The 16281-nt window shown below is 46.6% G+C and overlaps 1 protein-coding gene across 2 annotated transcripts in view; it reads right to left on the reverse strand.

Annotated features, from left to right (window-relative positions):
• The window catches only part of Pou2f3 (POU class 2 homeobox 3), an 80804-nt gene that overhangs the window by 14918 nt on the left and 49605 nt on the right, over window positions 1–16281 (reverse strand). For both annotated transcript variants that reach the window (XM_051197201.1, XM_051197202.1), the window contains 3 exons: window positions 5263–5367; window positions 3667–3769; window positions 995–1077 (listed from right to left, as the gene is read on the reverse strand). In XM_051197201.1, coding sequence (XP_051053158.1) covers window positions 995–1077; window positions 3667–3769; window positions 5263–5289 — 213 coding nt within the window. In that variant the 5' untranslated portion in view covers window positions 5290–5367. The remainder of the gene's footprint in view (window positions 1–994; window positions 1078–3666; window positions 3770–5262; window positions 5368–16281) is intronic.

Consider the following 16281-nt stretch of genomic DNA (forward strand, 5'->3'; position numbering starts at 1 on the left):
TCATTTATCCCTCTCTGCTCTTGTTTCTGTGACTGTTGGTCAGTCATACTCTAGGAGGACCTTTCTACTTCTCTATTTCTAGACTGGGTCTCTTTGTGTTACCAAGACTGGTCTTCAACAAGTAATTTCTCTTGCCTTAGCCTCCCTTGTATCCAGGACTACAGACAGACACCATGGCACCCCAAGTTGGTCCCGGGTATGCTCTAGGACCTCAAGGTTTATAACTATGCCATGCTTTGGATGAAGCCCAAAGGAAGAAAATAGCAGCTTAGCTGTTCCCATTTCTTTCAACCACTAGGTGGCAGTCCTCTTCTAGCTATTTTTGTGGATATCAGGCCTGTGATAAGCCAGGGTCCTTAGTGAGCCTTGGGGATCCTAGCCCAGGAGAAGGAATATTACAAATCTCTGTGGTCATTTCCAATCATCCCTCGTAGGAAGAAACCATGCATCTGTGCAGGTTATTGACATCTCAAGGACACCCTGGCAGGAGGCTGGTAAGAAACAGACTTTTATTTCCTAATTGACAAACAGGTGCTCTGCATGTGCTCCAAAATGGTCTGCACAGGACTCTCCTGCTAAACATCAGCCTGCTTGTCCCCAACATATGCCATTGCAGGACTTAGTCAGATGTAGTGGTTCTGAGGAGAGATGCTGGCTTTGATGCCTTCTTGGGGCTTGAGGACATCTGGGTACAACTTTGGGTAGGAGTAGCTTAGCATCTTGAGTAGCTGGATAAGTTCTTAAGAGGGTGAAGCAGAACCTGACAGGACTGGAGTTGTGTGCCCACAGCAAACATTGGGCCAGCCAAAGAGTCACATTTTAGTGACAAGGCAAACTACCTCCTTAGGAGTAGCTTGGGGTTTTCCCAGAGGCAAACAAAGAGAGCCCCTGAGGAGCAAGTGTCCTGCTAAAGAGGCAAGAGGTCTGAGGAGCTGAGGTTTGCCCAGGGCTGGAACAGTCTATGAAGAAACAGGAGGAGGGGGTTAGCAGTTACCTGGGAGGCCAGGCCAGGCCCTGTCTGTGGGAGGAGTAGTGTGCCTTGCTGCTGTGGAAAGGAGAGAAGATTCGGCTGCAGACCTGAGTGACAGGGGAGGGACAAAGGAACAAACAAACAAACAAAACAAAACAAAACAAAATCCAGGCCATTTGAAAGACAAGCTGGACATTGAAACCATGCTAACTGCCCCCTCCTGCTGCTCACCCAATCGGGTCCCACAACCCACCTTAAGCCTGGTTGAAAGGCCCTGTGGGCACTGCCAGGAATTGCCACACACAGGTGGAGGCCAACCAGACTCAGGGATAAACAGATGTAAACAGCAGTCCCCAAACCTGTCCTGCCTGCCTGCCTGCCTACCTGCCTGGAGAGCTGCAAAGGCATAGGAGGGGTCAAGACACTCTACCTGGAATCTGATTAGCAGGGTGAGAAGCCCAGAGGGACAAGGACACACAGGAATGACTACAGACCCCAGGGGGAGGAGAATATTTCAATCTGCCTGTGAGGGAAAGCAGCTGGGCTGTTTAGGCCCTCCCGCTAGATCTGTAAAGTAAAAGCAAGCAGATGATGCCATATCATTGCTCAGAAGGGCACTGGGACATTGGTCAGAGGCTCCTGGAGACCAGGTCATTAAATTCATTGGAGGGAGACCCTGATGGCAAAGGGAAGGCCAGATGTTGGAGCCTTCAACATCTTTTGGGTGGTGGAGATTCTATTTCCATGTTACTTAGGGACCTCCCTCTCCCTCCATTTTCAGGAAAAATGCCAAGAAAAGGCTCTGCCTGTGTTGTGTGATGACTGTGATCAGTAGCTCCCATCTTCAGATGGCCAGAGTCAGCACTTCTTACTCCTAGCAGGAAGAGAGTCCTCAAACCAGCAAGACTGCCAACGGGAGCAAACCATCTCTGTCACTTGGCATAGAGAAGCTCCTTGGCACATCTGCTGTCCCCAGGCAGTTCTGGGTTACTGATGTACCATATTTGCTAAAGCTGACCTTTTTGCTCAAAAAGTCAAAAGGTAAGAGAGGTCTTAGAGGAACCCTGGCCTAAGAATGAAGAGGCTTGAGGATTAATTTTGCTTACACTATGTTCTGTGCAATGAACAGAGGCTTGTCACATGAACAAACCAAGTACCTATCAATAACCTTGTGATTCAGAGCTTTACGGTATACTTATAGAAGAGGAAACAAACTTGTAGAGATTACACAAGTTTTCTAAAGAAACACAGCCACTATTTTTTTCTTTTATTAAAAAACTTATTTTATTTATTATGTATACAGTATTCTGCTTGCATGTATGCCTGCAAGCCAGAAGAGGATGCCAGATCTCATTACAGATGGTTGTGAGCCACCATGTGGTTGCTGGGAATTGAACTCAGGACCTCTGGAAGAGCAGCCAATGCTCTTAAAGCACTGAACCATCTCTCCAGTCCCCAGTATTTTACTTTCTTAAAGAATTTCTCTGACTTCAAAATTTAGCCTGTTTTTCTGTCCCCTCCATCCAATAATATGCCAACACTTGTGCATTCTATGGGCTATGTTCACATCACTTGGAGTCTTCCAGAAATGAACTGAACCAATGCTTGTCTTCTCTATCCTAATCCAGGAGTATGATGGGTGCTAGTTAGCCAGAATAAACACTCAGATGTGTTTCCATCCATCCTAGTGCTATTCTGAGACACATTGCAAGCTAAGCATGGGGCCCATGTCTTAAGCAGGTACCTGTAGTGGGGGTACACCTACCTGAACTTCCAAACTCTCCTCTAGAGTATGAGCTATGGAGAGCTCATACTTTCAATAACATTTTTAGCCCTGCTTGGCAGAGATGAATGGAAAGACATGCAGTACATAGTGATCATCTAGAACATAGACCTTAGACTATTCTGGAACTTTCTAGTAGGTCACCAGCATTCAATAGGGCTATCTATAGCACAAGTTTACTCTGAGGAATAAGCCAGGAAAACAACTCAACAGACTCCCAGGCATGTTAAGCAATGATACTTAGTGTTATTAATGCTCTGATGTGTTTGCTCAAGGCTTGGGAGTAATTTCCCTGCCAAAGACAACCAGACCTATTTTCTACAGCCTGTGGGAGGCACTGCTGTTCCATCCAGACAGAATCATAGCCAAAGGGAGGGAAAAGGCTCAATGAAAGCCAGCCTTCCAAAGAATCCCAGGGAGCTTCTGCTTCCTTGTGTCACCTCCAGCCCCGTGCCCACCAGTCCTAGCCTTTAGACAGTTCCTAAGAAAATGAGGTCCCAGCAAGAGCCAGGGTAGGAAGGAGAAACAGGGAAGATGTAATCTGGAGTCCCCATGCCCCCGCCCCTCCCCCCAGACCCCTTCCTAGGTCCCAGGTAGAAAAGCTGATCTTTTTCAGACAGGATTTCATATAGCCTGGGCTGACTCCAACTTGCTGTGTAGCCAAGGATCAGCCTCCTGTCCCTACTTACATGTGCACTGGGATTAAAGTTGTCACTGTGTCTGGTTTTATATACTGCTGGGGATCAAACCCAGAGCATCCTGCATGCTAGGCAAGCTTTCTATCAGCTGAGAGCTATTCCCAGCCCCTGGAGGAGTGAGCAACTTCTCTGCCCACCCCCAACACCATGCCCAGTAAGCAGCAACAGCCTTTTCTAGACTCAGGCAATGACTGCACAAAGCCCAGGGTGCTTACCTTGCTGCCCAGGTGGGGTCTGGGAAAGCAGAAACTGGGATACCGACTGTAAGTGGCCAGGGACCAGCACAAGCTGTTGGAGTGGATGGAGAGAAGCCATGTCCTACAGGTGGGGAGAGGAACAGATGTTACACAACCTACAGCCTACAGCCAGGGGACCTGAAGCCTACTGACCTATAGCCCTGGGATTGCAAACTCTGGGAAGTTGTGGGCAGTGTCCTTGTTCCATGTTGCCATGTGTCCCCAACACATGGAGCACAGTAGCTAGCCTATTTAATGTTGTTGTTGCTCCTGCAATCCACCAAGCAGTCCCTGAAGCATAGTTACTTAACTCTGTTCTTATGCTTTCATTTGTCTGTGTCCTGACTCCCAGTTGTAGATGTCGTGAGGACCAGAAGTAAGTGGGTATTACCCATGTGGCAGAGGCTTATCCTAGAAGTGGCAGCAATACCAACTGTCCATCTTCTTAAACTATCATGTCACTTGAATATGCTCAAAACCACTCTTTAATTATTTCCTGTACCTGAGTCTTTCTAGAAGGCACTAGGGAATGGGGCAAAACTATTAGTTATTTATGTTGTTATTTTATTTGAGGCTAGGTCTCACTCTAGCAAGGAGTGCTGCAAACTCACTGTGCAGCCCAGGGGGTCCCTGAATTTGTAGAATCCCTCCCACTTCTGCTTGGCAAGCACTGGGGTTACAGGCATACACCACCATGCCTAGCTTTGTTGTTGTTTTGTTTTGAGGCAGGATCTCTTATTATGCAATTCTAGCTGGCCTGGAGCTTTCCATATAGTTCAGGCTAGCACTGAATTCGCATAGATCCATCTGCCTCTGCCTCCTAAGTACTGGGATTAAAGGCATGCACCACCAAGCTCTGCCCTAGGCTACTTTTTTTTTCTTTCTTTTTTTTTTTTTTTTTAATTAAACAGAAAGTCATTCACTCTTGAGTTTCTCTCACCACCTCAAGATATAGAAATGGTGATTCCAGCATCTGGGGGGCTCCAGACCCCATGACCAGGGGCCTATGCATACACACTTGACAAACTTCATTAAATGAAGGAAGTGTCATATGCCAGTCACAAGAATGGCTCGGAAGATAGATCTTTCTTCCCCCAGTGAACTACATACAAGATCCCCTGGAGGCTTCTACCCTACCTGCCGAGGCTCACTGCTGTGCAGACTCCAGCTAGCCCTTCTCTCCTGTTTGGTTTTGTCATATAATCTTAAAGGAGGCAGAGTGCCCCCTGCAGTCATAGAGGATCTGCCACTGCTTATCCAATGTCCATCACCGGAGGCCCTCAGTGTTGCACTAGCAGCACAGCTATTGGATCCTTTGTTTTTGTCAAAACTGGCTTTTGGTACTATGAAAGCAGTGACATGCCCCTCTGTGTCCCTCACCAGGCCTCACTTCGGTAAGGACTGTTTTTGAAAACCCCACAAACCCACTTCCAGGCCTCCTTTGCTTGCAATGGGGACTCCTTGGATGAATTCACAGCATGCCAAGTATAGAGAGCCAGCATTTTGTCGAGGGGCTGGAACAGACTCACCAACCTAGTAAGCACAGCAGTGTCCGTGGCATGGGCTGGCACCTACCCCAGACATTTGGTTTCCAGGCATCATGGTAGGCCCTTGGCTCAGGTGGCATGGCCTGTGGGAAAGGGTCTGCTGTAGAGAGTCACCCAGATCCTCTGTCTTAATCTGAAATAGAGGTGGAAGGAAAAGGTGAGTGCTGGAACTCACCAGCAGACAGAAACAGAACTGTGAAGACTAGAGCAGGAGATGAGTGACAAGTCTGGAGAGGAAGGGGGTAGCCCTGGGCTGAAGGGATGGATGGGTCCCAAGAAGACTCTACAGGACCAGTCTGCCAGGTAGATCAGTGTACCACCACCACCACCCTGCTGGTGTTGTGCCAACACACAGTACTTTTCCTCCTTGGAATGAATGAGAAAAACCAGGATAGCATAGTGACTTCTAGAAAGAAAAAGGAACTTAGGTCTGTTCACCCTTTAGATATGATGATCTTTAGTGGGTAAAGCACTTGCTACCAAGCCTGATGACCTGACCTCCATATGTATGCCATGACACATGCACACACACACACACACACACACACACACACACACACACACACACACACAATCTCTCTCTCTCTCTGAATGTAAAATTTTCTAACAAGAAAACTAAGGCGGGAATGGTGGTGTGTTCCTGAGATGCCAGGGCTTAGGAGGCTGAGGCAGGAGGCCTACCATGAGTTTAAGGCCAGTCTTAGCTACATAGTGAGTTTCGGAGCTTATAAGTTTTGGGGCTGAGAAGACGGCTCAATGGTTAAGAACACTGACTGCCCTTCCAAAGGACCTGGGTTCAATCCCAGCATCCACATGGCAGCTCACATCTGTCTGTAACTCCAAGACCTGACACCCTCACACAGACATACACGTAGGAGATAGACTTAATTAAAAGAATTGTTGCCTTGAGGAGATATAAATACAGTCTGTCCTCTCCTTATAAGGCTCCAAGGACAAACCAAAGCATGATTCCACCAAAGTGTACTCTGGGAACTCAGTGAGTTTTTTAGGCTCACTTACAGAGTATGAGAAGGGGCATATACAGGAGCATTGGGGGACCCCAGAGCAGTGATATTGGAAAGTCTACCCAGCAACAATGATGGCTTCCTCACCTCTGCATAGAGTATTGTCTGTGGTCTGTACACACACAATAGGGCCAGAAATACATACAACAAACAGGCCAGAAGTTACAGAGGGCATGACAGGAATCTCAGGTGAGGGTCTAATGACCCTCCTCAACCCCTCCTATGTGGGTCTCCTAGAAACAGTCTCAGTTGTTCTGATGACAACAATGGCTGCTGTGATTGAAGGATAGCTCAGAGGATATCGTGACCCTGTTACAAACAAACACACACTACAAAAACAAAACAACACAAAACTCAAACCAGAAAATAAACTGCAATGGCCATGTGTGTAGTTCATGCACTGTGATCACAGCCATTGGAAGGGTTAGGCTGGAGGATCATATTCGAACTCAGCCTGGGTATACACCAAACCTAACAAACAAACGAAAAAATAAAAGCTTACTAGAGTAAATGTTTGCAAATTCTTTGCTTTTCCTCCACACTGGGGTATCAGAATTTCCTTAGAGAGGGCTATGATTCTCAATGGTATCTTTAAAACTCCCTACCTCAAAAGAGCAAAAACATGACATCCTTTAATTGAGCTCCAAAGTGTGCTCTTTACTTCTCTATATTGATTCCCATCTCTGAAACCCGGAAGCCTTGAAACTGTAGGCCAGGGGACTCCCTCCCTTCATCCTTCTTTCTACTTTCTCCATGCAAAGCTGCATCTGCTGAGGCCCTCTGGGTCCTCATGGTTTTGGTGACAGGGTGGCAATCTCCCTACAAGCAGTGACCTTTGGTGGCTTCCAGTTCTTTTCAGTTTTTACTACCCTCCCATGTCACAAGAACCACCTACTCCTGAGTTTCCCAGGAATCCCTGAGGAAGGCAGGAAGTACCGCTTGTGCCCATCCCTCCTCTACTCTTGAACAATTATTCTAGCAAAATTTCAGGAAGTCCATTGGGAGGGGAGCCAAGTGACTTTGAGTACATACAATATATCGAGGAATGCAGAATCCACACCACCCCTCAAGAAAGACTTTGATAGGACCTTCTAAAATAGACCAGCTGGTTATTCTCACCACAGATAAAACTCTGAACCAAACAGATGCTGGCTTAAACCATTGTCTTGGTCTACACTGGCAGTATGACCAACCCAAGCAAAAAGTTGAGAGTATAAGCTTGATAAATGGTGTATGCTGCTGCTAGAGAATGAGGAAGGAGGATCTCCAGTATAAGGACTGCCTAGGCCACTTAGGAGACCCTGCCTCAAAACAAACAAGAACAAAAGACAGATAAATAATTGTATGAGCTGGGATTAACATCTGAGCCTTCACTGAATCCCTATGGAAAATGGATTTTGATCACTAAGGAAGGCATTCTCATTGGCTGACAGGAAGGGGCTAAATAGTGGGAATCTGAAGTTTGATTGATTGATTGATTGATTAGAAGACAATTACAGGGCTGGAGGGATAACTCAGTGGTTAAGAGCACTTGATGCTCTTCCAGATGTCCAGCATCTACATCCAGGGGCTCACAGTAGCCTATAACTCCAGTTACAGGGGACCCGGTGCCGCCTTCTGGCCTGCAAAGACACTTGCATGCATACGTATACACATATGCATCAATAAGCGAATCTTTAAAAATAAACACATCTACTGTTTAAAATAAGGTAAAACCTACTCTGTAGAGCAGATGAGGCAGTGAGGAAAACCCCGAACACTGAGCAGGGTGGATGCTGTTTCTCATCTGAACCCTGTCTGACTCTAACTTCCTATGTGATCTTGAGTGATAGGAGACTTGGTTTCCCCATCTGCTACATGCTCCTATTTTTTCTCCCTCCCAACCCTAGTCACATACACAGATGGTAGACTCAGTAGTCCACCATGCTGAAGTTCAGAAACCAATTTCAGACTACTGAGACTGCAGAGAAGCCGTTGGCAGACAATTTGGAAAAATCTAGCTTTTCTAAGCATACTTTGCAAACTATCACCCACACACAGCGATCATTCTGGGACCTTGAAGCAAATGGGAGAAAGGAAAAGAAATGGGTTTGTAGCACTATGCAGACAGAGTGATTCCGAGAACTCAAAATTCATGGCATATGGATTGGCCTGCAGAGTTTCCCTCCCTTTGTCCCTTAGCTCTCTCCATCATGCTTGGTACCTCCATCATGATTGGCACCGCCATCTCATTTCCCTCCCTTTGTCCCTTAGCTCTCTCCATCATACTTGGTACCTCCATCTCAGAAAAGCTTCCATCCACAGACCTAAAGAATCGCCATGTTGAGACATTTGATAGCAAGTTTTTAAAAACTACATTATCAATGACTTCTTGCAAACTACCACCATCAAAACAAATTTCAGGCTTCTCTCTCTGAAAGCCCTTTTGGCCAGCCTTCTTGTCATACCTCTCTGTTGTCTGCCATTGCTGGGGAAGCAGATGGAGGATGGGGGCCAGGGAGAAAACATGGAAACCTGGAGGAGAAATCACACTGGTAGAACCACCCCAGGCAGCCTGGCATAGTTCCAGCTCAAAGGCAAGTGGAGGGTTCCTTTCCAGGCTCATTATGCTCGGTAGAGAGAGATAAGCCATGACAGAGCTCGGAAGCATGCGCTTTGCCTCCAACCTGGGCGCTATCTGTTAGGATCGCTGCCAGGTCTTCCTGCAACGCTGAAGTTCAGAAACCAGCACCACCATAAAAGAAAAGGCACCCTTTCATCTGCCTCATAGGCTGATGCCCCACACTCTTCAGGAGGGGGCACTCCCACCTCCCAGTAGAGCAAACAAAATACCTGATGGTGGAAACCTCCTAGGGTGTAGGCTGTGGTTTCTTGGTGACTCTTCTGAGATTAGTTTGTCTCGTTTTGATTCACCAATATTTTTATTCATTCATTTTCCAGCAATTCCTCACCCCTTGGGGGAGAAGTGCTGAGTGCAACTCCCAAAGCAGATAGCCCTAAATGAATGAATAAAAAAGACACAGAAAGCCAAGCATGATGGCACACCTTCAATCCCAACACTCAGGAGGCAGAGACAGGCATATCACTGAGTTCAAGGCCAGTCTGGTCTATACAGAGCAAGTTCCATGACAGCCAGGGTTACAAAGAGAAACCCTTTCTTGAAAAACAAACAAACAGGATATAGGAGCACCTCTTCTATAATCTCAGTTTTGTGCAGCTGTGGTGTGCCTCAGTTTAAAAAAGGAAAATAAAGTTAAAGCTAGATTAGCAGGCATGGGGAAGCTGGTGCACTGCCTCCAGCATGATTTTTTTGGACACTCTCAGGGGCTAAGGAACCTAAGAAATTAATAAATAAAGCCCTCACTAATCCCAAAAAATCCCTTTTCACAGCTGTCAGTGGAAAAGGCTGGAAAATTTCCAGGCAACTGGGTGTTGGCTGTGGGTCTGCGAGATGAGATAGGGACTTCTATTGGATCCCATTGACTTCTAAGATGAGAACCGCAGGCAAATTGGATGAAAACCCAATTTTCCCCATCCTTGTGAAAACTCAACTAAACCCACAGCCTGCTTGAAACCACGAAGATGGTCTCCAGGGTCTCATTGGTAGCTCTGGTTACCTGGGTAAAAGACTTCTCTGGACTCTACCTGGGAAAGCTAACCCCTGAGGACAGGGTCCACCATAGTATGCACTTGCCCTGGCCCAGGCCCAGAACATCCTATCCACCTAGCAGATGAGGTTTGAGAGTATACAATCTCCTCCACCCACGGCTCTCTGCAAAGGTATTGCAATGAGTCTTGGGCAGTGACCAGGGAGGTAAAAAGCTATCATGAGCGATTATCTTTTCTAATCCAAGTGAACTCCCTGACTTTACTACTTTAGAAAGCAGTGAGCCTCCTTCTAGAAGAAAGGTGCTCCTCCTGAAGAGGTAGAAGCCCTCACTGGCCTCACAGGTGTCTTCCTTAGACTGCAGGATGTGGAACCTTCTCTCCCACAGAAGCCCTGAGAGCTTAAGATGTAGATACAAAGATACATAGTCAGATACCCCCTAACCTCAAAGTCATGGTCTCCTAACCCTCCCCACTGCTCCTTATACCAAAAGACACTAGAAACATCCCAGCAACATATCACCAGGGATGGGCAAGGCAGTGCTCAGGCCTATGGCATACTTGCACCGGACCCTGTGGACAGGTGCACGGTAGAGCTGGGGTCCTTTTCATTAGCTCCCTCCACAGGACACAGTCACATGAGCCACTGTGGGGAGGGGAGAAAACAGCCCAACACTAATGAATATATCACTGGTGATGAAAACGATCAAAGCTGTTGTTCTGGTTGCATAACTCGTTTGTGGAAAGTGTTTCATAAAACATTTCACAAGAAGGTGCGTTTCAAAGCAGAACAGCTCCCAACCTGCCTTCAATTACAGGCAAGGTGGTACTTTTTTCCCTCTCCCTCTCTCTCTCTCTCTCTCTCTCTCTCTCTCTCTCTCTCTCTCTCTCTCTCTCTCTCTCTCTCTCCCCTCCTTCTATGCTTCTCTGGAGCAATATGGCAGAGTTTCTGTAGCTTATCTGTAAAGAGCTGGCAAAGGTGCATCCCAAGAAAACATTCTAAAAATATATTTCAAGTAGGGGAATGCGGCAGGCAGGTAACACATCTTGGGTGAACAGGGCTGAAAGCACCCTATTCGGTAGGTTTTGACTGAGGCTGAGTTTTGCTGGTGCACCCCACCCCCACTTTTTCCCCCACAGTGCTGAGACTAAACCTCATATACTCTCAGCAAGGGTTGTAGCATGAGCCACACTCCCAACATGTCTGATTCTACTAGGAAGATCTTTTCTCTCCAGGGTCCCCAGCTTCTCTCCCACAGCTCCTGTCCTCTTGAGATGCCTCCAGGAGGTGCCTGCAGAAATCGCTTCATCCAGTCTCACTTAAGACAGACTAGCTTGACTGCGTCACTTCTTTTCTTGTGCAAACTGGAGTCATCTCCCTGAGAAAAACTAAACTTTTACACAACGAAGCCATGGACAAGTGGACGCTAATCCTTTATTTTTATAATTTGTTGTTGTTTGAAGACAGGGTCTCATCTGAATGCTGGCCTCTAAATTGGATATGTAGCTGAGGGTGGCCTTGAATTTCTGATCCTCCTTGTACTGCCTGAGTGTGGGCTACCACACCAAATTTATGTGGTGGCAGGGATGGTACCCAGGGTTTCCTGCATGCTAAGCAAATACCCTAGCAACCAGGCGAGAGCTTCATCCCAGCCCTAGGTCCTTGGATGAACAGAGGTTCTTGTGGAGCCACTTCATAGTTGCTGCCCCCCAAAGGCAGCTTTCTGATGGAAGGATCTGGTGTTTTCTGCTCAAGAAGAACAAGAGGCTTTTCTTCAAGGTCCCGAGTCTTTGGTGGCAGGACACAGCAGTGCTGGTGTTAATTGGAATGGGGAATGGTCATTTTTGAGCAGGTGCTGTGCACAGCCTCCTGGGACACCACCATAGAGACCTGTATTCATGGATGCTTTCTCTGGTACTCTAATCCTCTTTGAGTCTAGAATCTCCTGGTTCTCTTGGTGGCAACTGGACAGACCAGAGCACATAGGGGTGACTCCAGGTCATCAGTCAAGTAGAGGTACCACAGGGAACTTTTGGATGACTCTGGAGTCTAGAGAGCCACTTGCCCCTAAATAAGGCAAGAGGTGAGTGAGCTGGTGGGAAGGGATGAGCATAACACCGAGACCTATTTCCTTGCTCATGGCACTTTCTGGGAAGGTTGGTGTGTAAATGCTGCACATCATCACACTGCCCAGGCTGCTCACAATGGAAGGAATTTGCTGTTCCTATCAGAGCTGGGATGACTTAAAAATAAAATACACGCAGGAAACAAGTGCAAGACTCTGAACCAACCAGGGTACCTGACTCTGGTATATCCACCATTCCTGGGGTACCTGACTCTGGTATATCCACCATTCCTGGGGTGCCTGACTCTGGTACATCCACCGTTTCTGGGGTACCTGACTCTGGGACATCCACCATTCCTGGGGTACCTGACTCTGGTACATCCACCATTCCTGGGGTGCCTGACTCTGGTACATCCACCATTCCTGGGGTGCCTGACTCTGGTACATCCACCATTCCTTGGGTGCCTGACTCTGATACATCCACCGTTCCTGGGGTGCCTGACTCTGGTATATCCACTGTTTCTTGCTCTATTTCCATCATTTACTACTAAGATATTTCTCTCATTCTTCCTTCTCTTTTTTCTTTCTATGTAGACCAGGCTAACATGGAATTCAAAGCAATTCTCCAGCCTCAGCTTCCTGGGTACTGAAAATCACCACAACCCGCTTTTTGTTTTTTTCTTCTTTAGTTTTCTTTTCTTCTTCCTTTCCTTTTTTTTTTTTTTTCATTATTCAACTTTATTTTATGTGTATTGGTATGAAGTTACAGATAACTGTGAGCTGCCAGTGCTCTTAACTACTGAGCCATCTCTCTGGTACCCCTCTGGTACCCAAGGCTTCCTTTACTCAGTGTTCCAATCTTAATCTCTGCATGCTGGGATATAGGTGTGAGCCACCACACACAGTTTCACTGTCTTTTCTGAAGACTAGAAGTAAACTACTTAAAAAGTTTATCACATATAAAAGAGAGCAGGAACCAGCTTGAAAGAGTGTTTTTGTTATTACTGGACCCATTTTACAAATGAAAAGACCGAGGCTTGGCGTTCTTAAGAGACTTGTTTAAAGTCACATTGCTGACCGATAATGAAGTTGCAAATTCAGCCCATCTCACTCTGAAGCCTATCTCCATAATCCTGACTCACTGTGTGTGATGGAGTCACTGAGCTACAGACTCTTTAAGGCATCGGGTGTAGTGTGCCAGCTACTCAGCAGGGAAGTATGACTTCTCTTTCTTCCTTCATCAGAGCTGGAAGGAAATGCAGATACCATGGGGTTCATTTTACAGACATGACCCCTGAAGCCCAGACAGGGGGAGTAAACTGCAAAGGTGGTATTGCACCCAAGCTAAGACCCACTAGGGCGGGGCTCCAAACTTCCCCACACACCGGTCAGCTCACTCTGCTGCCTCTACTCTGTGGCTCTGCTGTCCATTTCTATCACTCATGCTGCTGCCCTGCTGCCTCCTTTGGCTCCAGTAATAACTGAAAGGAGCCCTAACCCCACTGCCCAAATGAGGTTTAGCATCAGTCAAGAAAAGAGCCCACTCAATTCTAGATCACAACTCAGGGGGAGGTTCAGTACAGGTGAAAGGGACCAGCATTCTGCACCCTTGACTCCTCACACAACTTCTGAAGGTCAGTACTTGTCCCTCCCTGCACTGTGGGGCAGGTGATGAAGAGAGAGGAGGTTCTCCATCTTGTGAAGAATGTTGCTAGCAGGGGTGGGGAGAGGTGGGAGTGGCTTCTAAATGAAACTGAAGTGGGGGTGGGGGGTGGGCAGGTATCCTGCCTTTCTGAATACATGCATGTGAGCAACACCAGTGTGTAAATGTGAAGCACACCACAGGCTATGTCTGCTGAAGAAAGCTGGGAAATAGTTTTCAAGTACCTTAAAGACTAATAGCATTTTCAAAAATAAACAAAAGTATTCTTATAAGAAATCAGTGAGAGAAGGTGTCTTATCAAATATTCAATGAGGGAAATAATTTTTAAAGAGTTTTAATTGCATTTATCTATCTGTGTGTGTGTGTGTGTGTGTGTGTGTGTGTGTGTGTGTGTGTATGTGCACGTGGGATTTGGAGATTGAATTCAGGTCATGAGTCTTGACAGCAAACACCTTTACCCGCTAAACCATCTCACATTTTTATAGCTTTGGTAACTAAAGCTAGAGAGCATAAACATGTCCAATGTCACATAGCTAGGAAAAGCAGTCATACTGACTACTTGGACCCTGGGCCTCCACACTCAGCCTTCCCATCCTCTTTACCATGCTCCCAGGCATAGTTGCAAGTGTAGCCTTGCATAGGTATATGTGGTTAGGTTATAGAAAAATGAAAATGAAGTTTCAGCTGGCTTAGGTGGTACAGTATGTCCATACTCTATCAGAGAGGAGACTAAGAACTAAGGCAGAAGGATCATAAGTTTGAAGGGAATCTGGGTTGAGAAAAGTCTGTTTCACTATAAGTGAAGTTTCAAAAATATCTGAATAGGGGCAAGTGTGGTGGCATACCCTTTTAATTCCAGCACTCGGGAGGCAGAGGCAAGCGGTGAGTTCAAGGGCCAACCTGGTCTATTAGAGCAAGTTCCAGGATAGTCAGGGCCAAACAGAGAAACCCAGTCTAGAAAACCCAAAACAAACAAACAAACAAATCTGAATGGGATTTTTTCTTAGGCATTTGTGGTGACTTCAAAGCTTGTCCCTAAAAGTCAGAGCACTAGATAAAATAAATGGGTTTCTCTGATAATTTTCACCTTTTGGAATAGCCTTGTTGAGGTTCTCGTCTTCCATTTTTTTTTTTTTTTTGTTTTGTTTTGTTTTCCTGTTGTTTTTGTTTTGTTTTGAGATCACATGTCACTGTGTAGCCCTCTGCAGGCCTCAAATTCATGGCCATCATCCTGCCATATTTTCCCAGTTTCTGGTTTAACAGGCTTGTTATCAGAATACCCAGTCTTGTCTGTTATATACCTGTGGCACCAAAATCAATTGAGATGTCACAAGATCTGCTCCAGCAGTAGTGCTGGCTCCCTGAGTCAGGAGCACAACACAGAGCCTTCCTGAACCAGCAGGGTGCCTTCTTAGTGCAGTTTAATTCAATGCATCTATGAGACACCTATTGGACACTAACAGGAATCAGCTGTGTAGGGAGCAGTCAATGCCCACAATCAAAATGAGGAGTGGAATGGCATGGAAAGGGCAGCAGTTGACAGCATCAAGGAGGAAGACAGCTAGCTAGACAAAAGGGAAGGAAGGAAGCTGGGTGTGGTGGTGCACACCTGTAATCCCAACACTTGAGGCAGAGGCCAGAGGGTGGAGAAGCTGAGGCCAGGCTCAGCTACATAGTGATGTTATCATATCCCTCTCCCACCAATAACATATGAAAGGGAGTAAAAAAGGAAGTAATGGAGGGGAAGAAGAAAGGGAGGGAGAGAAAGAGAAGGAATGAAAGAAGCAGGAGGGAGAGAGAAGCGGGATACAGGAGAGAGTGAAGTGGGGACAAGGCAGGGATGGCTTTCAGAAATTCCTTCTTCTTAGCCTTGAAGCATGAAAGGGGTTAATACACCAAGAAGGCAAGAAGGGCTTTGAGAGGAGTGGGAGCAGCTGGTCCAAAGTCAGAGGGACAATGGGAACTTCTCACAGCCCCATTCTGATGCTGTGTGGCTAGAAGCAGGTAGGGAGCCACAGAAAAGAGAGACGGGTACATGTGTTAAAGAGGTCAGGCCAGACTCTAGGAAGATGCTTATAGGAAAGAAAGCAAGGAGGCAGGTGGGTCTGAAGAAAGCACAGGTGTTACAGTACAAACAGGCAGCTGGTACCCAGCTCCTTATTGAACAAGTCTAGGCTGGGACCCACCACGGTGTGTAAAAGGCTAAGCAGCAGGCACACATGGAAGAGACAGGACAGCAAGTAGCAAGCCTTTAATGAGGTAAAATGAATTTCCAGGGGCTAGGAATGTAGCTCAGCTGGTAGAATGCTTGCCCACCATACGCAAAAGCTCTAGGTTCTGTCCTAGCACCATATATACACGTGGTATGTATAGATATCACATACACATTCACAAACACATTTAAAACAACTGGGAAGCTGCCACATTGTCCCGCTATATCCGGAGTCCATCTCCCCGCAGTCAATGTTTGGGACGTGACCTGAAGACCTGCTCATACATTTCCACCATGCTCCATGGTTTACAACAACACTCTCAAATCTTATCTTATCCCCAGGAGACTGAAATGGCTGGCAGGGATTGTGATTCCCACACTACCGTTGAGGTGAACAATGGTCATGAAGAGAGAACACAGGCACACTTGTGAAGCGAACGGATTTGTCCAACATATGAGGCAGGCTAGTGATTGG

The sequence above is a fragment of the Phodopus roborovskii genome, unplaced genomic scaffold (genome assembly GCF_943737965.1).
Source record: "Phodopus roborovskii unplaced genomic scaffold, PHOROB, whole genome shotgun sequence".
In the NCBI taxonomy this organism is placed as follows: Eukaryota; Metazoa; Chordata; class Mammalia; order Rodentia; family Cricetidae; genus Phodopus; species Phodopus roborovskii.